Source organism: Apus apus, chromosome 3, assembly GCF_020740795.1.
Source record: "Apus apus isolate bApuApu2 chromosome 3, bApuApu2.pri.cur, whole genome shotgun sequence".
NCBI lineage: Eukaryota > Metazoa > Chordata > Aves > Apodiformes > Apodidae > Apus > Apus apus.
This window is the reverse complement of record NC_067284.1, coordinates 36,364,816-36,390,699: the sequence shown is the minus strand read 5'-3', so window position 1 is coordinate 36,390,699 and position 25,884 is coordinate 36,364,816. Positions and strand designations below refer to the sequence as shown.

General features: G+C 36.4%; 1 protein-coding gene across 1 annotated transcript in view; it reads left to right on the top strand.

Annotated features, from left to right (window-relative positions):
* The window catches only part of LAMA2 (laminin subunit alpha 2), a 376,628-nt gene that overhangs the window by 309,209 nt on the left and 41,535 nt on the right, over nt 1–25,884 (top strand). Inside the window, exons 40-46 of the mRNA XM_051616318.1 lie at nt 1,175–1,313; nt 7,165–7,267; nt 15,410–15,526; nt 19,293–19,475; nt 22,198–22,352; nt 24,059–24,202; nt 25,052–25,185. Of these exons, the coding sequence (XP_051472278.1) occupies nt 1,175–1,313; nt 7,165–7,267; nt 15,410–15,526; nt 19,293–19,475; nt 22,198–22,352; nt 24,059–24,202; nt 25,052–25,185 (975 nt within the window). The remainder of the gene's footprint in view (nt 1–1,174; nt 1,314–7,164; nt 7,268–15,409; nt 15,527–19,292; nt 19,476–22,197; nt 22,353–24,058; nt 24,203–25,051; nt 25,186–25,884) is intronic.

Here is a 25,884-nt window from a genome sequence, read left to right as displayed (position 1 = left end):
GGTATCTCTCTCCCTCTATTAACTCCATGTGGAGTCCAGGGAGTAGATGTTCTGTCCCCTTTGTCTTTCCTGTTGCATTTTGTAGAAATCATTAAATACTCATTGAAGCGAGGATTGGAGCCCAGCTGTCACTGTTCCCCAGAGAATAGGTTAATTACTAGATTAAAGAATGAGTTTTTCTTCCACACACACAGTCTCAATGACTAAATATTTTATACAAGCTGGAACAAGTCCGGCAGGAGTAATCCCTGCCTCTCTTAAATTGCTGTACACCTTGATGGCTAGAACATTTCCCAGAGGGGCAAAAATCCAAGTTCAAATCTGTTCTTGTCTCTTTCAAGTAGGGATTTTAGTCCATTTTCTCTTTATTCAGGCATGAGGCATAATGTATTCTAAGATAGATGTCTTCAGATTAATTCTGTAGGTACAGTACTTCTTTGTAGAAAATACTTGAATATCTCATACAGAGAGTGCAACAAAAGTTATTTCTCCAGCCTGCTAGCTAGAAATCTCTCTGAAGAGGGTTAGCTGACCTCCATTCCCTGCACCAAGAAATATTATTTGTATGTAATTACTTTTTAATTTAATTATTTTTACTGGAATCGATTATTTAAAGTAACTGGAACACTTCAATATGAAGCATTATTGGTTATGTTTTTCATTTTGGTCAGCAAAATTAACATTTAGGATTTGCTTTGCAAGTGAGATCTCCAAACCTGGTGGTTTTGTGTTTGGCAGCCAGACAAATAAATCAGTTGTTCATAGATTTTACTTTAAAACATGCCTCTGATGATTCCCCCATGTTCATACAGTGCAAAATTGAGTTGCCTGGCTCAACACACAATCTATAAACGCACATTAGGAATATGTTATCTGGATTATAGTGTTAAACACTACACTATCTTTTCTCAGTGTCTCATCCATTTTTCTCTCACAGAACCTCCTCTTTTAGTAACATTATTTTTTATGTCTTTCTACAAAGATAAAATGTGAATTCCATTAAGCACATGATGCCAGAACTCCTGAAATCTCAGGTGTGGTGTTGCTCTATAAAGAAATGCCTTAGAAGTAGCCTTAGAAGTGCAGGGTGTTTGGTTTGAAAAAGTGGGATACAATGTTCTTTTGAGCTTTTATAGCAGGTTTAATAGTGCTTTTACTTTTGCCATCCCAACAGAATCCTTGACGAAGCCAAAAACCTCTCTTTCAATGCCACACTTGCTTTCAATGCTTATACTAACATCAAGGATTACACAGATGAAGCTGAAAAAGTTGCCAAGGAAGCCAAGGCTCTTGCAAATGAAGCCATGCAAGCGGTAAGAAAAATAAGTAAATTGGAAAGAAGACCTACATTTTCTGTGGAACAATGCTGCCCCTTGTCTCAGATCCATGTTTTGCCATTTTATGACTGCATTTAGAGACCCCTACCACCACCGGCTCTTGTGTTGACGTCAGAAAACTATTGCCCTGTCAGAGCTACCTCCAAACTACATCCCCATTTGTTCCTAACTCCTTTTCCTTATCTTGTTTTCCCCTTTTGTTTACTGTTTTTCCTCCCTCTGTTTTCCACCTTTCAGTCCCTATCTATGTATGGCTCAAGCTAACAGCTGCTGCAAGGAGAGCTTTAAGTCAGGAGTGTGGATCATTTGATGTTCAATAAAGCTACTTTATATTTAGGAAATGTTTTGCACACATCTAAATAGTCACAGAATCCCAGAATGGTTGGGGTTGGAAGGGACCTCTGGACATCATCTAATTCAACGCCCCTGCTAGAGCAGCTTCACCTAGAGCATTACATTCTTCAAAGTATTCATAATACATAGTGTGGGAAACCTCATTTTGGTGAATTTGATTAGAAATGGTTAGAAAAATCACTTAGAAAAATATTTTTCTAGCACACTTACATACTATCAGTTAAAAAGAGCATGGAATATCTCAGTTGAACATCTTCTTCTGCTTTCTGGAGGAGGTGGCCACTGCATTAGGATTACCAAAACCATCCCTAATCCTTCCATGTCAGGCAGAAGTACCTGTGCTTCTGCACAGTCACCCATTCTCACAAGCTCTATCCTAGATCCAGATCACACAGCTGCTGAAATCATGGATACTTTTCAATGAAGTTAAATAGCAGCAGGCAGAAATAAACGAGTATCTGAGTAACACTTTGGAGGGGTTTGGAACAAATCCTCCACATAAAGCAAGAACCTCTTAGCTTTCAGTTTCTCATGCATGAAATTTACAAAACTGGAAATGAAAAACATTTTCTGCTCTGAACTTTCTTCTTCCCTGAGATAAGATTCTAATCAGGACAATACCTGCTTTCCTCATGGCCTTTTAAACCAGTAGATCCAGAGCAGTTGTGTAAACAGGACTGTGATGCTCCCTACATGCTTGAACTCCATACCTTGAGTGAATCTTCACCCTCTAGTTCCACAAAAATGCTCAGAGGCACTTCTGTGCACCTCAGATGAACAGCATGCACCCAGCAGAATTCCAAAAATGGAACGTTGTACAAGAGCAGCAGAAAGTTCTGCTTATAGAAACCATACAGCTCCTTTTGTGAACTCTGCTGGTTTTGCAGACAAATCTCATTCTCAGGATAAGGTACTGCATGCAGATTTTTCTGGAGGAAACAGAGAGAACTTTTAAAAGTAGGATTGTAAGGTAGTGCCAGCTCTCCAGCCTGAGTCATCACGAGCATTTCAGCTCCTTAATGCATATACTGTGAGCAGAAGATGTTCTGAGCGTAGCCACAATTATGTTTTTGTCAAATATCAAAGGAGTTAATGACTAATTTGTGGAAGCTGGTTAGAAAGCAACCAACGTACACTTTGCAGGCACACAGAAACACAAAGAAATTATAGTATAATATGAAATTGCCAGACCCCATATTTGATACAGAAAAATGTAAATGAGCTGAAGCAACATGTAGGTACAGCCTTGTACATGAATAAAGGTTTCAGAGAGCTCCTTCAGTCAAATGGATTATAAAAATAGCAAAAGCAATCACATGCTGTAAAGGTTTGCATTTAAGAGAAGGATAAAATGATCTAGCCACTGCACAAGAAATTTAATATTTTTAGGCTGTTGACATTGTCAAGCTCTTTTTCAAATAGCACTAATTACTGTATTTCTCTCTTGATGAAAAAATTTCACCTCATGCATTAGTATGTGCTAGTTCTCTGTAAATAGTTATTTGTACCATTGAAACTCCTAATTACACTGCAGAAGTAAATAAGGAGCTCTCTTTTACTTCTTTGGTGGCTTGCTATGAGTGAGGCAGGCAGCTGTTTTAGGGACTGGGTAGGAAAAAAAGACACAGCACTCAAGAAACAAAGGAAGTAATTACAGTATGGCTATAGAAGAGTATATCTATCAGACAGTGCACAGCCTGATTATACAGTGGAGACAAAGTGGGTAGTTTATGTGTGAGGGATGGAGGTGAGGATGGACAATATGATGTAAACAGAAACAAGTTAGTAGCAAGAAAAGAGACTAAGGGATGATGAAGGAGAGGTTTTAAGCATCACCACTGCATGTATTCATCAGAGAGAGCTTGTTTTTGTTATGAGCTGTGTATGTGTAACGGAGATCTAGTTGATAAAGAAGAAAATGGAGGGAGCTGCTGCTTTTAAAATGTAATGTGATTTATATAGAGGTAATCAGTGATTTGCCATCAAATTGCTGCAGAGCAAAGTAGATTTTAACTGTTATTTAGGAAATGATCATGTGGGGTTCTGGGCCAGATTTGAAAAGTATGTTAATTTTGAAGCTCAGTCATCATTTCCCTATTCTGTTTTCTTGTTTGTTTTATGCAAAGACTGTTGAATGTTTGCTCATGCTAAGTGAAGAACTTAGCTGCTAACCAGGTAGATCAGTATCCCTCTTTCTGCAGGCCCCAAGGAACTTATTTTTAACTGAGCACCAGCATGAGAGCAGAATCTTAGTGCTATCTCAGGGTTATTTTGGGTTTTTTTGTTTGGAATGGAAAAATTACTTTGTTTTCAAATTAAGCTAATGTTGCTAAAAACAAGAATTAAAAGATGCTTAAAATTCATTGTAATTACAGGAAGCCTGATAAATTACCAGGAAAAATGTGTTGAAAATATGACAGAAAAATTCCTCCTGAGTTTTTTATAATGGATTTGCTCTCCCCTTTAAAAGCAAAATAAATTTATCATAGATGAGAAATCTCTAGCTTTCAAGCAGCTTCAATATCCCACTCCTTAGCCAAGGCAGTAACTGACTGAGAGGAGTCGAGTTAACAGATACAGCTTGTGTCTCGCAGATTAGAAACAATGGTTTTACAATACATCTTGGAAAAGTGTGATTATTCTTCAGAGGGCTTATAGCCTGGTAACTGGAACCACAGGGGACGTGTTAGTTGTTTAGGATCCCAATTCCTTCTTTGCTTGTGGCTTTCATTGTAGTGGTACCCCAACAGTTCTGTTGGGTGTCTAGGTTTCCTTGTGTAGTAATGGCACAAAACTGCCTAGCTGTCCTCCTCTTGAGGATGTCCTGAGGTGCAAATCATTCATAACATTTTGGTATTTCAGAATGCTCAGCTACCTTCAGGACTGGTAAAAAAGAGAGTAGCCCAAGCTATTGCATAGGTGAAAACTTCCCAGAATATAAATGTATGTGAAAAGAAAATAATTTAATTTGACTATGGTTGATCTTATTCCACCTTGCAGCATGTAGTACATTTCCCTGTTAAGGTGAGTGGATATTCTTCCTGAATTCTTTCCTTACCCAAATTGTCTGCCAATTGTCAATTCATAATGGTTTTTTCTGTGATTGATAGATGGCTTTTTTTTTTGCTAAGTCGTTAAAATTTCTGTTTACGTGGATAAGAAGAAAACTGTTAAGGATGTTGTATAGTTTCAATGGCAGTATTTTGTATTATATAACTATAACAGTACTTATGCCTCTAAACCATGATTAAGATTGCATTGTTCAGATACATAATGAGATCCCACTTCTGCCAGAAGATGCTACAAGCAGTCAAGCTGCACAGAGTTGGCATGAAGAGGGTAGGGGGTGGAAGGAAGGCACAGAATGAGGGAGGTACTATACTCAGGTTATGGATGCTCAGGAAGAGACAGAGTCAGAACAAATTAGATTCCTGAGACCCTGCGATTTCCCAGTTTATCTTGAATCATAGTAATTTTTTACTTTACCCAGGCTTGCCACAAATTCACTTCACACTAAGCCAAAAAATGTTTTGTTTTTTTTTTTATTTCTTTATTGACTTCATCATAACTTGACATCTCATGAGCCACAAGAAAAGCTAGCAAAAAAAAAAAAAAAGAGATGTTTTGCATCAGATGTCTTGATTAATCTTGCAATTTCAGAATTGTTTTAAAATAACTTTTTAAAAAAGCTTTTAATCAGTACAAGTGTATATGTCTTTGAAGGGGCTTTTGTAGTATTAACTTAATGCCGAAATCTGTTTTTGTCTAGTTGTCAACACATGCCAAACTATTGTCCTTGATTTGATTAACTACTTGGTTCTGCACAGTAAATCTGGCCTGCCAGCTTCATTGTATTGAATATAAACTGCTTTAACAGCCAGTAAAGCATGCCTAGTCATTTAATAATAATAACAATCATTATTTTTTAAGTCCATGGTCACAGAGTGACCATACCCTGGGTTCTGCTGCTAATGGGAAAAGGAATATTGAAGTATTATCTCATTTGACTGGTGCATCTGCCACAAAATCTGGCCAAACACTCTTCCTTTGGGAGCAGTCTTTTGTTTAACTAGATATTCTTTTTTTCCCTGGGTTTATATGTAAATGTAGCATTACTAATGCTATTTGTATTAGATAATAAAGAAAAATTTTACTCATTTTTCAAATATATGGTTTTTGTTGATGTTGAAAGGAATTTGTTCACGCAGGTTAATATTTCAGGTGAGTCATGTGGGCCTTGCTTCTTAAAATCACTTAGGCTATGATGAAAGCTAAGCACACACTTACATCCCATATGAATACAAGGAATCTTTAATAGCAATATCAGCTATATTTAATAGCTATATGGCCATGAGATATCCTGTCACAAATAAACTCTGAATTTTGAATGCAACGAGAAGTATTCTCTAAGATTTTTACAAGAAAAAGAAATGGGCAAGTGTGATACGTGTTTTTTACAGCGTTGTCAAAAAACAACAAAGATTCAATAGTATGTGAAATACCACCTCTGGACATGCTCATTATATAAATAATGAATAGTAATAATAACTGTGTCATTTAATTGACACACAGTTAATTTTTGAGTATATGTATCTGGCCTGGAAAATTAAAAGTAGCTGCTTCTTAATTACATACTAGTTACAAGGCTGTGACCCATGAATAATACAGAATATTATCTTGCTGTCAGGAGTATTCTCAAATAAACATGTTTGGTACAATGTGTGACCTAAGTTCAGCATTACAAACTGAACAGCAACATTTTATTCCCTGCCAAATGAAAATACTAATTTAGAAAAATCATTCTGTCACTGATTCTCTCTATTGATTAATCTCTGCACTGAAGATAGAGATGGACGTTTTTCAAAATAAAGATCTTTAAGCAGCTGATATGACAAAGAATGATTATTTAGTAATAACACTCTTTCAGATTAACTGCAGTTTTCCCTGCTTTTTAAACTCTATTTCTTTTAGATCATATTTTCTTTACTGACCTAGCAGTTACAATCCTTCAATGTAATGACAAAGGCATCTCTGTTGTCAGTATTAGAATTGGGATCATTAGAGCTAGTCTGAATTCTACAGATACTGTAGCTGCTGTTAGGAAGAAATACTATATTGCATGGTGTTGTGTCCATAGCTGGAGGGGTAAGCCTGTGTTCAACTTGAGATGTTTGTTTGTTTTGGACAAAGTTTTGCTTCTAGAGTCTAGCCTGTTTATTTAACACTGTGAACATTTTCTCTCTTTTTTTTAAAGTCATCACTGGTTTTCCAAAGGACATCTGGCTTCCTTAAGAACAAAGGGAAATTAATTGGAGAAAATTTTTTGTCTCTTGAAGACTAATCTAACAGCAATGAGATATAATTCAGAGCACGCTGACATTCACTTAAAATTTAGACTTACTTCGATCATCTTCATGTATCTTTTATGACTTAAGACTTTCCTGTATGTATGACACTGCTTGTTTTTCTGCAGACATCTGGTCCTCAAGGATCATTGAAGGATGGCGCCAAGAGCTCTCTTCAGAAAAGCTTCAGGGTCCTTAATGAAGCCAAGATGTTAGAAAATGATGTCAAAGGTATGTGCAGTATGTGACATTCAGGCCCATTAGATACAAGGAAAGCATTGTGAGGCTGCTATGCTTCCAGTATTAAGCAGCCATGTCAGTAGAAAATCGTAGAATTCATTATCTTATTTGAAACTGAACAATGTATCAGTGAAAAATATTCTCCTGATTTGGGTCCAGGAATTATGCAGGAATGCTTGTCCCCTCTGTCCATGTCTTGGACAGGAAGGCTGAGGAAATTGGAAGCCTGGTCTTCTCTTGCTGACTACAGCAAGGGCAAGAGTAAGGGGGAGGAGAGGGGAATGGAAATACTGTTTCTGATGTGCTAAATGCTCTAGCAGAAAATGTGTGCAAAAAGACAGCCCAGCATTAAATTTTTATTCTTGTCAATACAGAAGCAGGGTTTGTAATGCCAGTCAGAGATATCACATCTCTTCAGGATGCTTATGGCATTGTGCCAGAAAGAGGTAGAATGAAGATGTTTGCCAAACAGAGAGTAATGGGAGGGAATTGCTAAGCATTTTCTTAAAAAAAAAAAAGAAACTGACAACATGTCTCTAGGGAAAAACTATATTTTCACACACATACAAAATATTTATTTCTTCCTAAAACATAAATACATGTCTAAATGCAGCTCAAGTTTGTAGATTCCAAATCAAATACTTGGTTTCCCAGTGAAAAATAAATATTTCTATTCAATATTGTCCCCTGAAGAAAAAATAAAAATGTTTTGAACTATGCTGTTTGATGAGATGTTAAATCTGCTAATTCAGGTCAGACTATGCTTAGAACATCCTTCGTATTTTCTCATCAATAAGTGAGGGTATTAGGGTCAGAAGGTAGGACAGTAGTCAGTAAAGACACATAGGAAGTGTTTCGTGCATACATGAATAATCAGCTGCAGAAATGCAGGATAAGGAGCAATTGTCTGGTAGCATTTCTCTATAATGAGACTAAGGAGACGCATGGAAAAGGCAGATCTTATAGAGGAATGCATGAATAGGAGCATAGCTCTCCAAAACACATGAAATGATCCTTCCACTCTGTTTAGGGTTCCTAGCAGTTCAAATATATTACTGGCTACGGTCCTGGGCACTGAATGTTGTGAGGGTTGAAGTGGTTTACAGAGGGTCCTGAAGCTATAATGAAAACTAACAGGAAATCTATAGAAGGAAAGATGAGAGTAAAGATTGAAATTATTTAAATTACTTAAAATTGTAGACTGAAAAAGAGACAATTGAGTAGGAACTTAATATATTTCAGTTGTGTCAAGGTTTCTCTAAAGAAGATGAGACTAACATATCTCAAATGCATTGATACAGGTCCCATATTAGGAAGACCTTCCTTGTAATTAAAATACACAAGTACTGGGATTTAATACTGAGGAGATTAGGGAGATTCAACCTTTGAAAACCACTGAGACAACCATCAGTGAGGAATAACTGTTGGTCAGAAAGAGAAAAATTATCTTTGGATAAAAATCAGTTCTAAGCCTATGATTCAATGATCTTCTGATCACTGCAACCAAAACCAGTTTCTTTCTTGTATCTTTATCCAGACAGAGAAAATACTTATTGCAGCACTAATGAAGCCTCTATTTGACAGTCCTTAACACATCTTTCACCGCATCAAACTTAGAAGAGAACTGAAAAAATAATTCATTTTGACTAAACCTGAGGGGAAATAAGCATGATACAATTATCCGCTTTCAAGTAGGACAACATTGAGTTTCATACATCTGCCTTCTGGAAAAATATTAAACGTTAATGTTTAATTGTTTTGTTTTTACACATCCCAAAGAAAGCAACTTAAAAACATAGAGTGTTTGTGCCACTGGTGTAGTAAAGTCTGAGGGAAGGATCAATTAAGTGAGTTCTCCATGCAACTATTTTGAAGATCTTTCATCCAAATACTGAGTAATTTTTTTATTAGTCTAGGCAGAATAATTTCACGTTGATAACTTTGTGGTTTATTCCAAATTTATATACTGTAGTCCCCTCCCTTTTGTAATTTGAAATTTTGTTTTTTGTATTTTGGTAGAAGCTTGTATCCAGTCACTGTAGTTTTTCAAAAAGTCATTCATACTAGATAGTTTAATCTAATTCAACTGGCTGAAGGTATAGTAGAGTTAACCTGAAATTAACCACAAGGATGGGAAAAGCATAGCAAAACCTATATGAGAAAACAGATTTAGGACTTGAAAGAAATAAAGGTGAGGAGAGGAAAACATCTGTGATACAATATTTTTTGCTCATCGTGGGATCTGAAAATCAAACTGGGTTGGTTTATTTTGTTTGTTTCTTGATTAGAACCAGAAAAATCACACACAGTAAATATTTGAGGTTGTGATTTAAACTGCTTGTCACAGAGATGATGCCTGAAGCCTCCCTGGCACGCTAGAATAGTTAAAATACTTTTTATTCGAAACAAGACAGATTTTTATAATACAGCCCAGTCTTTCAGGTTTTAACACACAAAATTTTTGTTGGTCTACTGGGAGAAGCAGTATGAAAAGCATACAGCATGAGGGATGAGAGCTAAACAACCTAGAGTCCTCTTTTGGTTATTACTGCACTTTGATTTAGTTTTGGCAGCTCTAGAATTTCAAACTGCAAAACTAGTTAACAAGTAAATGAAATGCTTAATAAGGTCATAAAGCAGAATGTTTCATAAGGTCATTAGTTACATTTTACTGTCACATACTGTTTGAAAGTTAAAAACATTGTTATTTTCTTGAAGCAGTCCTGAGGAAAAAAAAAAAAATGTCTGCAGTTGCTAGGAAATCTTAGATGTATGTTTAGGGTGTTCTTTACTGGCAGATTCAGTACAGATTTAGGGCTGGAGGGGCATGTTTCAGCAAATATGTTACAGAAATTCACACAACTACCAGGGAAGCCCAGTGCAGCATGGCTGAAGCAGAAGGAATAGGTTGTTAGTGCCTCTTTCAGGAAAGCAAACTGCTGCAGTTTGCCAGGGCTAGTGTCTAGGAAACACTAAAACAGGAGCTGCCTCTTCCCTGCTGCAGCGTGCTTCTGAGCAGACACCACAGAGTGGAGTCGGGGGGTTTATGTGCTCCCCAGGCAGTTATAACAGAGTAATTCTCTGTTCCATAGAGCAGTGTCCTGTTTTCAAGGACAAAATAAAATAGCATCTGTACTTGGATATATGTCAATTCCATGTGCCTGCAAGACTGTTCAATTTAACCCCGAGAAAAAAATGTATTACAGCTTCAGCAAGACATTACTTTAGAGATTTTTGAAAAAAAGTGTGTTGTTCTCCTGTTTTGCACCAGTGAGGATTTAAGTTTTTAACAGTTTCATAATTCAGAAGTGAGGGTCTAAGAAGCCTAAAGATTCATGAAGCAATCTTAATACAAGCAGGGAGCTGTGCTAAAAATGCACGTATTAGATCTTGGTCTGTGTTCTTGCCCCATACTGAAAGGTAATGAGATGGAGCTTTTTGAATGCTCTCTGATATGTCTGAGATTTAAAGTGCTTCATACAGACAAACATTCTGAACTTTTTACAGTAGGCTATTTTGCATCTGACAAAACATGACCAGTTAACGTTGTGCCCAGAATGTGGATGCATAAGAACAAAATGCAATGACAGATTTGGTTTTTTCCACATCCCTCATTTGCTCCAAAGGGATGATTTTATTAGTATTATGAGCATAAACCCTTCTGGATGTCTTGGTGCTTCCAGGATAGAAAGTGAGAGTATAAAATAACAGAACAATATTTTTTTACAATTGTTACAAAGCCACCCTGTTCAGAGTCTTAACTGGAAGGGCAGGATGGATGATGTGCACTCTGTAAATATCTGTCAGACAGAAGTAATCATTAGTTTAAAATTTCTCTGTCTGTATTACAGGTAGTACATTAGTTAAAGTAATGAATACCCATAAGCCACTCAACTAGTTTACAAGCCAGAAATTCAGACTGGGCTGTGGTGGAGGTAGAAATGTTTTCTTGCTACATTATGACATTCCCCTGATTTGTAGCCAATTACTCTAGTTATAAAATGGCTGTTAATGACTGAAATGTTTTATATTACCACCAAAAACTGCTGAAACAGGTCTTACAAAGCAAAGCTTCTGACAGAAGCTATTAAAATAGAGATTTAGTTATTTCTCTCTCTGTGAGGCTAAGAGTTAGAAGAAATAGCCCTGATGGGAGAAGCAAAATCTGTATGTAGTTGCTCTGGCTAAGAAGGAGTTTTGAAATTTTGACTACAAATCAGTGAATGCTGCTGCCTGCCAGCTTCATTCTCTCTGTGCCTTGAGGGATTTTCAGTTTGCCAGGAGCGATTTTTCTTCTTTATAATTTTGCATTTACTGTTTTAAAAATACACTTGCCCCATTGCAGATTTGAGACTATATACAGACTTTGTCAAAACTGATCAATGAAAAGGAAAAATAAGATGTATAAACTCCTCTTCAGCTGGAGATTGCTGTCAGGTGGCTACTGAAATTTAGCTCATGTCATTTGTTTTGCTTAAGAATTGACAGCTTGAGGGGGACCTGTCTTGTCTGACAACACATGAATATTTTTAGCTAATACATTTTCCAGCTGATAGGCACAGCTAAATTCCTTGTTTGTGCATTCTCCTCTGCTTTATATTTCTGCTGACCTGGCATATTACATTCTGTACATTATTGCATTAGTTTGATGACCAACATAATACGGAAACTGCAGTCACTGCTGAAAGTAGTAATTTTAAAGGTAACCATCATTAGCTGCACTTCTCTAGTTATATCTCTCTCTCCTGTTTGTTCAAAATGCCACGGGAAAAAAAATTATCTTGTGACCCATCTTCCTCTTTATAGGATGGGACTGTGGAGAGCAAGAAAGGTAGTTGGAAGAAGCAAAACAAAGATAACAGAAGGGGATGTGTGTAACTACCAGCTCATTTGTCAGCATCCAGTCAATAAAAACAGCTGTACACGTCAGTCCTTGATCAATTTCCACTCTTATTCTGTTTTTTTGGGATATAGGTTGGGTAGCATAGCCCTATATCTTCTTAGACAGTTTTATATAGAAAACTGCATTTGGTCATACTATGAGAAGACAGCTATTCCCATTAGCATTGTAATGAGGGGACATCATCAGTAATGAACCAGTGCCACCTATGTATGTGATCTCCAGACACCTGTAAATACTTGTCTTTATTACATATAGAACACTACCTATAAATGGTAATTAACTAAGTTCTAAAGTGAGTTCTTAATTAAGTATATGTGTGGGGGTTTATTTTATTTTCCTTTTATTTTTGTTTATTCACCCAGAGAAAAAAGGATGGTGCTTTATTCTGTAGTTTTGTGTTTAAACATGGAAATACAAACAGAAATTAAAAGCCTTTGTTCATGTTAACCAAGCCAGGAAACCTAGAGGCCCATACCTGCAAAGTCCTTCAGGATCCTACTTAGTCTTTAGGCTTTAGTTTCAGTGAGGCATGAATATATTTGTTGATTTAAACAATAAACAGCACATTGATTGGCATCCTGTGCCATCTCTATGCAGAGCTAATCAAGTGGAAACAGAATTGAGAGAAATTTCTCAGGATACTCCTCAGCCTGCACTTCATTGTGAATTGACAGTGCCTGACATCTTCCAGCACAGACCCACTAACACCTTCCAAGTCAGATAATCTCTATTTTGGAAAAACTTAGATTGTAGCTGCCTGTATTTTGGCTAGCCTCTATGATTATTATTATTTTATATTTGACACATTATTATATGATGATAATAATAATATAGTATATAATTAGTTATTTTAATATATATTATGATATTATTTATTAATAATATTATTATTGTTGTTATACATCTATATTAACTGGAGCATCTCAAGCCTTCAAGTCATAGCTCCAACATTTTTCATAAATGCTAGTAATTAAAAGATGGGGAAAACCTGAAGTGAAGTCAGTTCAGTTTGTCATTCATACACAAAATTAGCTCAGTGTTTAGTGAAGAGGCCATCTGGATTACAGGATGGGAAGATACTTCAAAATATAACTTCATTTTAATATTACTGTGCAAAATGAATTATTTCCTTGATAAGCTGTCATGGGCCTTAGTATCTCCTCATACCTCTGTGTAAGAGCCTCCCTCTGGGCACTTGTCTATGGCTTTATTATTGGAATATTTTTTAAAACACAGTTAAAATTATTTTGATGAATTAAAAGTATTAAGCAGGTAGAGACTCAGTATTCAATTTCAGGAGTTCTAGGGAAACTTCTTTTATTAAAATCCATAAAAATCAGTTTGCTGCTATGGTTACAAAGCTGAAAACAGAAGTCTGGAAACATGATTCTTCAAAATATAACCAGGGGATAATTAGGGTAATGTTGGATCTGGCAGACTAAAGAGAAGGAAAAGAGATAATTTAAGGCTATGCAACCAAGTTAATATACCACCACCAGAAGTGAATCAATCTCAGAAATATTAACACACATTAAAAACACTAACATTCCGAAAGTAACAGAGACACCGAAGAAATATCAAGCAGACTATAATTTCAGAATTAGATGGAGGAAACTGAAAAAATTTTGTTGGTATTACTGCTTAACAAGAAATTAACTCAGATGAAGTCTCAGAGCATTTAAAACCAGAATCTTGTGAGTTCATCCTAGTTTAAAAACATCATATTACCTGTAGCCTCATTTATCAGTGGATGACAAAACCTGTCACTTAAAACTAAAGGTGTTTTTGAGAAGGGTGATCTTATCATTTATATAATTCTTCCCAACTTTACTCTAGTGTTAACTGTGCCTCTTACAGTTCATATGAATGTCCTGTCCTCTGCGGGACATTTGCAGTCCCTCAGTCCTATGTGTTGCTCTAATTTAAATACAGCAACCAGATTTCTTCCTGAATGACATTTCAAAAGTTCTAACAATAAAACTATGAGTCTCATATAAACTCCATCCACTATTTCAGTCTTGCTATAGTCTTTGAAAATTTGCTTAATGACTTCTTGTAGGATATATAGATTTTGTTTGATTTTTCTCATTACAAATTGCTTCTTGCACATCTAGTTTTAAGAAGCCTAACATTTTAGATTTCATGGTACAGTAATCTTTTATTTTAATCCATTTTTCTGTTTATTCACTTACAAGTGTTCCAGCCCTCATGCTGTTGGAGATGCTGGTGTACCAATGATACATTTAAATACTGTCTTAAAAAAATATCGATATGTGTATATGTTGTTTGGTTTTTTACAAGTATGTGACTATATTTCACTGAAAAAAAACCCTAATCTCTAATGTGTTTTCCTATCCCAGTATCTACTTGGATAAGTATCCAAGAACTAGGTGTTTGTTTTCAATACCCTGTCACATATCTGAAGGTTGCAGTCATACTTTGTATCCTGAATTCTGTTTCTATGAATTATTATTCTCCTTTTTGTTATCAAGCACATTGATGCTGAATTAGTTTCCCAATAGGGCCTGCCTTTAAGGTAAGAAATTACCAGCTGTCTCTTCCAGACTTGTATATTACTATGAAGAAATTATGAAAAATGCCCCTAAGGTAGTAGTTTAAGCATTAACTAGCATTTTCTGTGCCAAACTTTACTTTCTAAATTTTGAAACAATATCTGCTTAAATAGCCATAAAGTTTAGCTGGATTCTCACTTTGGAGAGTTTGAAACGTTATTGCTATGCTGGATACTGTCCAAAAAAACCTCCATAATTTTTATTCCAAGCAACTGCTAAAGGATAGGAATTTACCCTTAAGCATAACATCAGGTTCATGTGCAATGTAGTGAATGTGACACACGTTTGCCTTTGCTTTGTACTGGTTTGTTGGTTCAAATTCTTAGCTTTGAATTTTATTTACTAGGCAAGCTTTCCCCCCCAAAATTTAGTATGTTTTTTTCATAATAGACTGCTGTTAGTGTAGTCTCCTCATATTAATGATCAGTGCTAAGGCAATCACGTATGTTTCCTCAGATGTTATATCAACGTTGGTTATCTTTGTGAAAATCCAAGAGAACTGGGCTCAGTCAACTGTACAACCTGCTATAGTGGACTTCCTTATTTTACACAATATAATATCTTTATGATAAATTGCTTGCTCATTATTATGCATTTTAAATTGTGTGCAAAGAAAGGATAGTGTTAAAGCTTCTGTACTATGTGCACTTTCTGTAGAAAAGGGGGATAATCTGGACAGCATGCAGAACAGGCTGAAAGATGCTGATGAGAAGAATTCCATTCTCCTGAGAGCTCTGAACGAAACCTGTGGAAAGCTGTCAGCCATTCCTAACGGTAAGCTGGAAAAGTGCTGCAAGCCTTGACTCATCCCTGCTCTTTTGTTTCATTTCCCACAACTCAGCATCTGTCTGAATAATCCTTGCCTCTGACCAGGCTGTGTCCACTTTGACCACTGGCCACTGTAACAAGAAAAATAGGAGCATGTGAGAGAGAACTGCACTGAAAACAGACACCTGGTATCAGTTTGTGTTTTGGCACGGTAAAAGCTACCGTGCTTCTGCAATTTGCAGAAGGTTTCAGAAAGAAAATAATTATGATATCATAAATTATGATCCAATGTGAAACAAATAGTCTTTTCTTTAAATGTGAAAAGTCTTTTTTATGAAACTGCTGTTTAATGAATCATTATCATTTAAGTAGTGTGATTTAACTCAAGAAAAATAAAGACTTGCTGACTTTACAGAAGAGGAAGGATGAAATTTGCTGGGTTTTGTCTTACCTTTCCACCACATTCTCATTGATTTGGGGGTTGTTCAGTCTGGAGAAGAGAAGGCTCCAGAGAGTCCTCACAGTGGTCTTGCATTAACTGAAGAAAAGCTGGAGAGGGGTTTTTTACAAGGGCTTGTAGCAATAGGATAGGGGGTAATCGATTAAAACTTGAAGAGAGGAGATTTAGATTAGACATTAGGAGGAAATTCTTCACTATGAGGGTGGTGAGACACTGGAGCAGGTTGCCCGGGGAAGTTGTGGGTGCCCCATCCCTGGAAGTGTTCAAGGCCAGGTTGGATGGGGCTCTCAGCAATCTGGTCTACTGGCAAGTATCCCTGCCCATGCAGGAGGATTGGATCTAAAGGAACTTTAAGGTCCCTTCTGACACAACCCATTCTATGATTTATACTGCAATATAATTTCTAGTCACTGTTTGGTGTTGTGTATGGTTTTTAGACTGTAATTTTTCAGTACTAGAACAGGGTTTCCTCAGTGAACTCTCAAGTGCTATGTACATTCTAAATCTATATAGCCAAAAAAGATTTTTAAATAATCATTAATACTCTTTAAAATCCCAGAGTTCTGGGGTGTTAGCTACTTCGTGTTGTGATAGTAAGACACAGCTCCAGCATAGTGTCACTGTAATCAGAGTCATGGAATGGTTTGGGTTGGAAGGGACCTTAAAGACCATCTAGTTCCACCCCCTCTGCCATGGGCAGGGACACCTCCCAGTAGACCAGGCAACGGACAGTAATAAACTGAATGTTTGTTTAGGAAAATAAAGAAGTTTTTGTTAATGTAATTTTCTGCTTTTCTCTCCAAGGAGTATTTCATAAACTGAAGATAAGCCTTAAGGAAAGTCTCTAAAGAAAATCTATGTTTGGTTTGATCTGTGATGGTCTGGAAGTTTCAGGCTGCAAGTAAAAACTTGGCATGAAAAACAATATTCTATTAATCTTTCACATTTTTGCAGCTTTAAATTTCAGTTAACTGAAAAGTTCTGGTTTAGATTTAGTGATCCTTGAAATCTGGCATTCAAAAAAATTTGTTTTCATATGTCATGCTCATCTTATGCCTCTTACTGGGTTTTGACCACAGGTATCGACATGACTGTTTCTCTTCTTGTGCACAGATAGATGTCTAAGTCAAACAAAACGGACCTCTAAGGCCATCTGACCTTACAACACAGAATACTAAATATGCAATAAGTAAAGAAATATGAAATATGCAACCATCAGCAATGTAATAAACTCTTGTCAAATTAGAGTTACAGAGTGCCTGCTCTTGAGGCAAGGCCACTCCTGTAAAGAAGTGGATGTGTATTAAGAATGAAATTCAGAGGAAATAAATAGCTTGGATAAGAAAACATAGTAAATTATTTGGGAAATAACCAATGAGGAAATGACCTTGTCATATTTTGTTCTTCAAGGATTCAAGAAATCAGGAAGCAGCTGAAGTTAATAATTCTTGTGTCCATGCTTTAATAATAGCCAAATAAAAGCAGAAGGATTCAAAATAGGACAGATGGGTAGATCACCACAAGACAAGGACTCCTGTGCAGGGATAGGCTTAATTTAAAGTGTAGCTGAAAATAAATGTAACTGGTGTGACCAATAGAGAGAAGTAACTCCAGCTTTCACTCTGCAAGAAAAGATTAATGACATCTAAAAATGGCCTCAAATGAGATACCTAGACATTAGGAAAAAAGGATGGAAAAAAAGGCAATCGGAGGTCTCCGCTCTCACGCTTCTCAGTACTGATGATAATAATGGTTTATTAAAGGTTTGGTTGTATTTTCAAGGTGCTATTGTGTTTTGGGGGCTTTTCAGAGCCAAAACTTCAGAAATAAGGGGGGAGTTGTTTGGAGTACAGGTATGATGTATCTTTACTGAAGAAAGTAAAAAGGATCATGTAACTCTCCAGCATCCAGGACAAACCCATCAATTCTCTGTGGCCTTTGGAAGCATCACGTGCTTCCCAGGCCACAGACTTGATTACATCAGATGTGAAAGAGACCATTTAGAAACCTATACTGTTGATCCCTTTAAATGGAGAAAATGTCTGTGTTTCCCACATCTTCATATACTCATAGAATCAGGAATGTGCAATCTTTTCAAGCAAATGTTGGCATAAACTAACACTTATCAACTATCTCTCAGTCAGAAATAGAAAGAAAAGGCAACCTCCAGTGCTTTCTCCACTGCTTCAGTCCATTAACTTCATTGACTACCACAGGAAGCCCCAGTCAGTATCATAACTGGCACTGTCTCTACATGGTTGTGTCAGAGGTGTCCAAACTTCTTAGTTACACTCCAAAATTCTCATATGACTGACGGACATGAGGATACCTTGGAGAACACAAGGGGAAAGAAACTCTAAGAACAGTTTCACAGGAAGCAGGTGACAAATCAGGTTCCTGCAGATCCCATGTCTCTACTGTGGTGAGGTGATAGAGTGGGAGTTCACATTGGTTCCATTGCAAGCTGGAGTGTCCACTGCAACATTTTCTGCATGCTCACTTCCTCTCATCTATGGGAATTCAGAAAATTTGGCAGCCCTCTAGCCCAGCATAGTCTCTGCTGCTGGCTCGTCATGTGATATATTCCCAATAAGGCAACAGCACCTGAGCTGCTCAACAGCTGCATGATGAATTTTAAAGCAATCCAATTTACTAAGACAGGATTTGAATAAATACCTACTTGAATACCTTGCTGTCTGTTTTATCATCTACCAACACCAGAATCAAAAACATTCCAGACTTGAATGTGTTCATCTTGAGGACAAAGCATTTGTTTTCATTTCGCAGGCAAGGCGTTGGGGCAGCATTAGACTAAATGTTTTTCTCAAGGTCACCAAGGATGTCTGTGGATATATTTTGATTAATTCAGTCAATGAACCCTTGGTCTCCTGATTCACAAGATTATTTGTCAGTTTCAGCTGAAATACATGGAGTTAGATTTCTTTACTCTGTGCATCAGAAAATTGCAAGTCCTGTTTATTTTAAGTATCAAATATTTAATCTGACATTTGATGAGAGGTTAAGTAGGAAGTCAACGGCAACAACAAAATTGCAGAAAAATTTACCTCCTAAAAGTGTTTTGCTCTTTTCATAAAAAATGGAGCTGGAGCATTTTTTCTTCTTCAGGTATATTTGTTATCTCAAAAAAGATACAAAGGGCCAGATTTTGAAATTCACACTTAAAATCAGTAATGTCTAACTAGTAAACACTACTAGTAGGAGCTCTCAAAGAACTACACAAGACAATTTAAGATGTGCGGAGGCAACTTCTATACTCTAGGCAATTATTTCAGTATCCTTTTCTACCTACAGATACATCTATAAAGGTACAGGCAGCCAAAGACAAAGCAAGACAGGCCAATGATACTGCAAATGATGTCCTGGGCCAGATTAAAGACCTCAATCAGAATCTCCTGGGCTTGAGAAACAACTACAGTAAACTTGCAGGCGATGTGGCGAAAACAAACGCTGTTGTGAAGGATCCTGTCCAGAACAGTAAGATATTTTTGTGGTTTTTTGGTGTTGGGTTTTTTCAGTTTGTGGCTTTAAATTCACATCTCAAAATAAAACAGACACTCCAGATATTGTAGTCACATAATGTGACTACAGTATGCTGTAAATACTTCTACAATACTTCTACAATACCCCACACTAACCCTATCTTCAGTTAGTCAGATTCTCTATTGCTTCTACTTTCTGGGCTTTATATATAAAAAGAATTTTAAATCTTAAGGCCTGCTGCTAGCAGTTGGGAAAAAAAAAGCTAATGTCAGTAGGATGAATGTGCAGTGGATAGATTTGTTCCTCAGACTGCTTTTAAAAGTATTTAGTAGGAGAATAATCAAAGCTTCTGACTGGCATTTCACCCTTTGATTCAAGCAAAATTCCTCACACTAACCACCCTATCTTCAATCAGTCAGATAATCAGTTCTGGGAGAAACGCATGACTTCTTTCATATACGTGACTATTTTTGCTACAACACTGAAGACACTTAAGAAGAAAAAGGAGATTCTGGGAGTGGTGGTTTTTTGTTTGCTTTTTTATTATTATTTTGGACAGTGAATTCTGCTATAAATTGTGGCAAGTGCTTTAGCATTTTCACTTTGGTTCTGATGGATAAAATTGAATTCCAAATTACAACACATTTTATGGTGCTGGCCACCAAACCAGAGTGTCTTCTCAAAATTACTGGAGGACTAATTTGTCACCTTACCTGGGGTCTGCAGATTGTCATCAGCTAGATGACTAAAAACATCCAGTTTTGTAGTTTGTCATTCTCATTTTATGGACAAATCTTCTCCTCGAATTGTAGCTGTACCAGTGAAAGAATTAATCCCCAAAAGGCTGTTTGTCATTGTCTGCTTATTGCAAATTACTGATCCCTCAACAACTGCGTATATGTGTGAGCTCCAGGTATAGCCCCCATCAGGGAGTCTGATCCATACTAGTTTAGACAATTTGAAAAGGAGTTATTGATTGAAATAGTGTGATTAGATTACAGCAGGTTATGGAACAAGCAGAACTGTGAGGTAATGACCTCTGGCAGGGTAGTGATGAATGCCTGAGAAGTGGCCTAAAAGCATTAATTTCTTGGCACTGCTGGATCTAAACTAAGCCATCTGCCCCAGTCCAAATATTCTAAGGCTATATGTACTTAACATTTTAGTTGAGATTATGAGCAATAATTTAGAAGTTAGTATCTTCATTGTCCCCAGTCACCATTATTTGGTTCATATCTAGGAGTGGTCTTCACACTTGCAAACCTTTTCATGTCAGATAAAGCTTAACCGAAAGATGTTCTTTGAAACTGCATTTTTACCACAGTCCAGATGCTAATGGATAGTCAGATTACAGAATGCAGAGTAAAACACTCTAAATGTATATAGTGAGTATCTTAGCACTCACAACTACATGTTGAAGTATGGTCTTGTACGTAAATATTCAGACTCTGGATTCTCATTATACAGATATGCAATATATAAAAGGTAATAAGTTTTTTCTTTACCAATCCTGTCCCTTAATTTACTTTACACGTGTGTTTAGATCTCTAAAATATTTTCTTATGTCATCTTCTGTTTTTTTCTCTTTGTCTCTGTATCTTGCCTACAGAAATCAGTACGTATGTTTTCTTTCTTCCTGCTTTTATTGTGCCTTCTCCAGTAAATAATTATTCACTGCTTACCACTACAGCTTCTGCATGGTGCTTTACGTTTCACATTCATTGAACAGTTAAATAGCTACTTTTTAAAAGCTCTGAGATAAGGTGTCTTGGTAACTAGTTTCACTTATGTTAAACCTTAAGAATCATCTTGAAGGTTTGGTATGAATGACTGGAAGGCTTTTCAAAAACTATATATCCAGACTTTCATGCTTTCTATTATTATTATTACTATTACTACTATGACTATGAAGACGACGACGACTACTACTACTATTACTATTATTATCATTATCATTATTATCATTATTCAGTGTACATTCTTCTAGTAAATGCAGATTTGTCCCTCTCAGTGTCATCCACACAACCCCATAGCTTCATGCTAGGCAACTGTTGCAATCCTTGGATCTACTGATTAAACATCAGAGGGCCTTGTTCACTGGTTGTATAGTGAACGGAAAAAAAGTCATTTGAAGCTTAAAGCAAAAATATTACTGTGAAATTATTAAACTCACTTGAAAAAAAAGGAAATATTTGCAGTGTACACTGTTTTTTAATCTGCTTTCAGTACACATACAGAATTTTAAATTTGTGACCAGAACAAAGCCTTTTTCCAGTTTTGGCTCTTGTAATGCATTCAAGAATTAACTTCAAGTTAATTGTTTCAGACATTACTAATGGAAGTCAACCAGTTTTCATGAACCTAGCATTTTTCTTCCAAACTGGAGTTAAAAATAAAATAGAAAGGAAATATTTCATCTATAAATGTATTTTGTTGCAGGAAATATTTTCCATTAGTGTCATCCTCACCTGAAACATACTTAATGCTTTAAAAATCCTTCTTTAACACCTGTTTGCTACTATTGCTACTTTAACATTATTCTAAATATTCTTAAGTTATTTTATTCCGTTCATGTTGCTTCCTAGTTTGTGTATCTCATAGTAACACAGTCACCTGAGTGTTGTGTATATAGAATTGTCTTTGTTTTTATTATTGCAATGTATAATTAATCTGTGATACTATGTTCTAAAACTCTGCCTTGTTCTTTCTTGTGAAGTTGCTGATGCAGATTCTAGTATTAAAACCCTAGAAAAGGAAGCAGATCGCCTGCTAGATAAAATCAAGCCAATCAAAGAACTTCAGGATAACTTAGGGAAAAACATTTCTCAGATAAAAGAGCTGATAAACCAAGCTCGGAAGCAAGCCAATTCGGTAAGCCCTCTTTCCCAGTAAGTTGACCTTTTGAGTATTGCTGGGATTTGATTTTCTACTTTTCTTCCTCTTTTCCACAGAGTGAATCCTTTCTAATTCTAAAAGCGTGAAAAGAGACCTAATAATGGAATATGATTTCTCAGATAAACAGAGAATGTTCTCATGATTTTTCACTCCAGGTCATACTTCTTCATTTACAACATGGCCTTGTTAAATGGATAGTATCTGTAAGAATGTATATGGAAAGCTTATTATTATTTAAGAAGTACTGTGGGTGATAGCACAGGAAAAGAGTCACACCATTGCTGATTTTTTGTGAGAAGGAAAAGGTGTTTTTTGCCTCAGCACTGATACTAAGTCCCTGCTTCTATCCCTGGGAATAACACCAACTCCAGCTCACTGAAGTTGCTGAGTATATTTGCTTTTCCTATTTGGAGTTTGGAGTCTATCTCCCTGACTCAGTAACATTCTATGCTCGTGGATCAACTGGTTAATACTAAGGTTATTCAGCCTGTGACTTAATGAAGATGATACTTCTGAGAACTTCCTGAAAAATGGTTAAAAAAATAAAAATCTACAGAACACTAGGATCTAGGGAGGAAGTGTAGTCATATACTTGATAAAATTTGCCCATGATAGAATGACAGGCTACAATGATGATGTGACATTCATCTTCTGTCTACAGGCTTTGAAGTATGTAACTGCTCGTGCATTTCTAAAATATGGAAATTTTAAGTTTGGTCACATGATGGATCTTCTTTTTGACAAAGTCTGTCCTAAGCATAAGTTGATACCATTATGTATATTTAATACATAAATACCTCTAGCTGGAATTGACATACCATTGTACTGTCATTATGTCTATGCTGGCATTATGAAAGCAAGCAGTATACTGTTTTTTTTAATCTGTGCTCAGAGCCTGGGGAAATTGGCACACATATTTAAATGCATATGTCACTCAGCTGTGAAAGTGAAACTTAGTTATGAATACCAGCTCCATTAGGGGCTAAATAAAAGTAGTGATAGGCACAACTGTTGGTTTAAAAATAATTGTTAAAAAGTGTCTTCAGTTGGCATAATCAAAGGTATTACAAGGAAAAAATACATCATCCTGTCTACCTGCTAGCAACGTGCTGTGATCCCTTCAGGAGTGCTGCTTATTTCCTGGCAGCACGTTCTACTTATAGTTTATCTCTACTGCTAGTGATAGTCTATAAGGAGGCTGCTTGCATTAGACCAGTATATCTTCTAGCTATTTTTGAACCATACAGTTTGTCTTTTCAAATCTGAATGCCAGAAAGGGCTTTTACTTCCTTTTAATAAACAATCTCAGAAAGATAATTCCATTCCTACATTCTATGCATATCCAAGCAACTCCCTGGTACATGTAACACAGAATTGGGAAGGAAGGAAGGAAGGAAGGAAGGAAGGAAGGAAGGAAGGAAGGAAGGAAGGAAGGAAGGAAGGAAGGAAGGAAGGAAGGAAGGAAGGAAGGAAGGAAGGAAGGAAGGAAGGAAGGAAGGAAGGAAGGAAGGAAGGAAGGAAGGAAGGAAGGAAGGAAGGAAGGAAGGAAGGAAGGAAGGAAGGAAGGAAGGAAGGAAGGAAAAAACAATGCTAGTATTCTTAGAATTATTTGGAAGCATCAAAATTTATTTCTGGAATAATAAGCAGTAAACTGAATTATTTCTGCTATGCTTTTTTTGAAGATCAAAGTGTCTGTGTCCTCTGGAGGCAATTGTATTCGCACGTACAGACCAGAAATAAAGAAAGGAACATACAACACCATCATTGTAAATGTGAAGACTGCAGTTGCTGATAATCTGCTTTTTTACCTTGGAAGTGCCAAGTTTGTAAGTCTTTCTCCTGTTTATTTTTTTGGTCAGGGCCGCTCAATCAAATCAGACTATTGACAAATGCAGAAGATGAGAAAGGCACTTCAAAGCCTTCAAAGTAGCAATAGAGGGCCTAAAATAACCTTTGGTATTAATATAGAGATTTCTAAACTTTGACCACATTTTTTTATTATTATTATTATTTTTTAACTAGATAAGAAATGGGAGACTTGTATATGGACTACATTAAAGCTTTAAAATTCACAGTGTTACCAGGGTAACTTTGGGGTTGCTTGTGGGTTTTCCCTTAGGAATGAAGTAGCTAATCATCTTGCCTCTGTCAAAGCTCTTGTTTATTGTAATTCTAAATCAAGACTACAATTCTAAGCATAATAATTAATGATTCAGTTTCCCGTGAGCTCTATAACAGACAGACTTCTAGAATAATCAATAATTCAGTATACAGAAGGAAGAGGCTATGTAGATAGCGTCAGGTATTAGCCTAGAACACTGACATCTTTCTGCCAACCAATGGGTGTTTTACAAACAACATTACTCTGAGTTAAATCCTTCTCTTGATGGCTAAAATATCAACATTTCTGTAAGCCATAGAATCATAATCTATCAGCCATTTACTGCCTATCACTGACAGCAGTAATTTGCCATCATTGGCTTAAGAATCCTTGTTTGAACCAATGAAAGGAGGAATTGCCTCATTTTAGATCACTGTGAGAATTAATGTTCATACTTTACTGTTTATATATGGGTTTCTGATGCCTCATTAGACCTTCTGAGAGGAGAAGAGTTCTAGAAAGCTTCCTTTAATTAAAGTATGAGATGGTTTCTATTTTCATGTTTTACTTTTAGACTGACTTCTTGGCCATAGAGATGCGCAAAGGCAAAGTGAACTTCCTGTGGGATGTGGGATCTGGTGTTGGACGGGTAGAGTATCCAGATCTGACCATTGATGATGGGTTTTGGTACCGGATCGAAGCCTCTAGGCAAGTATATATTTCAGTTTCGAGATTTGGCTACTAAGAGAAAAAAAGCTAAATTTAACCAGTTCTGCTTCTGATTCACTGTCCTCAAGCTAGCATAACTCAGGTGTGTTGAAATCTTTGCTACATTTGAAACACTGATTTTTTTAAAAAAAGGATGATGTCATAAATACAAGAAATTCTAGTCTGGTTTAATGAAAGCTTTTGAACCTACTTCCAGTAGTACCAAAAGTGTACACACCACAATTACTATTGAAATGTGAGTTTTTCTGTGTCAATAATTTATTTTCATCATACATTTGCCCTCTGGCATCAACAATCTATGATTGCTTATATTCCCTTCTGTTTGCCCATCACTCTATCAAATATCTTCTTCAACTTGTTTCATTTTAAAATCAGTTACAGGTTTTGACACTCAGTTACCTGTTGCTCTTTTCTCCTTGACTTTCGGAGCAACTTTTCTGAATTTCTGGTCTTGATACAGTACTGCAGATGAATGGTCTGTCGTACACCAATACCTTAAGTATTACTCAAAACTTCATTTCCATAAGCAGAATGTCTCTTCAAACTGGAGATGTTTTTAAATATATGGTTTATGAAAAGTCAAAGATAAAATATTCTGGAAAGTTAAACTGTGCTTTCTAATTTTAAATCAGATGTTGAATGCTTTTGAACTTTAGAAATACAGATACCTTAATATTC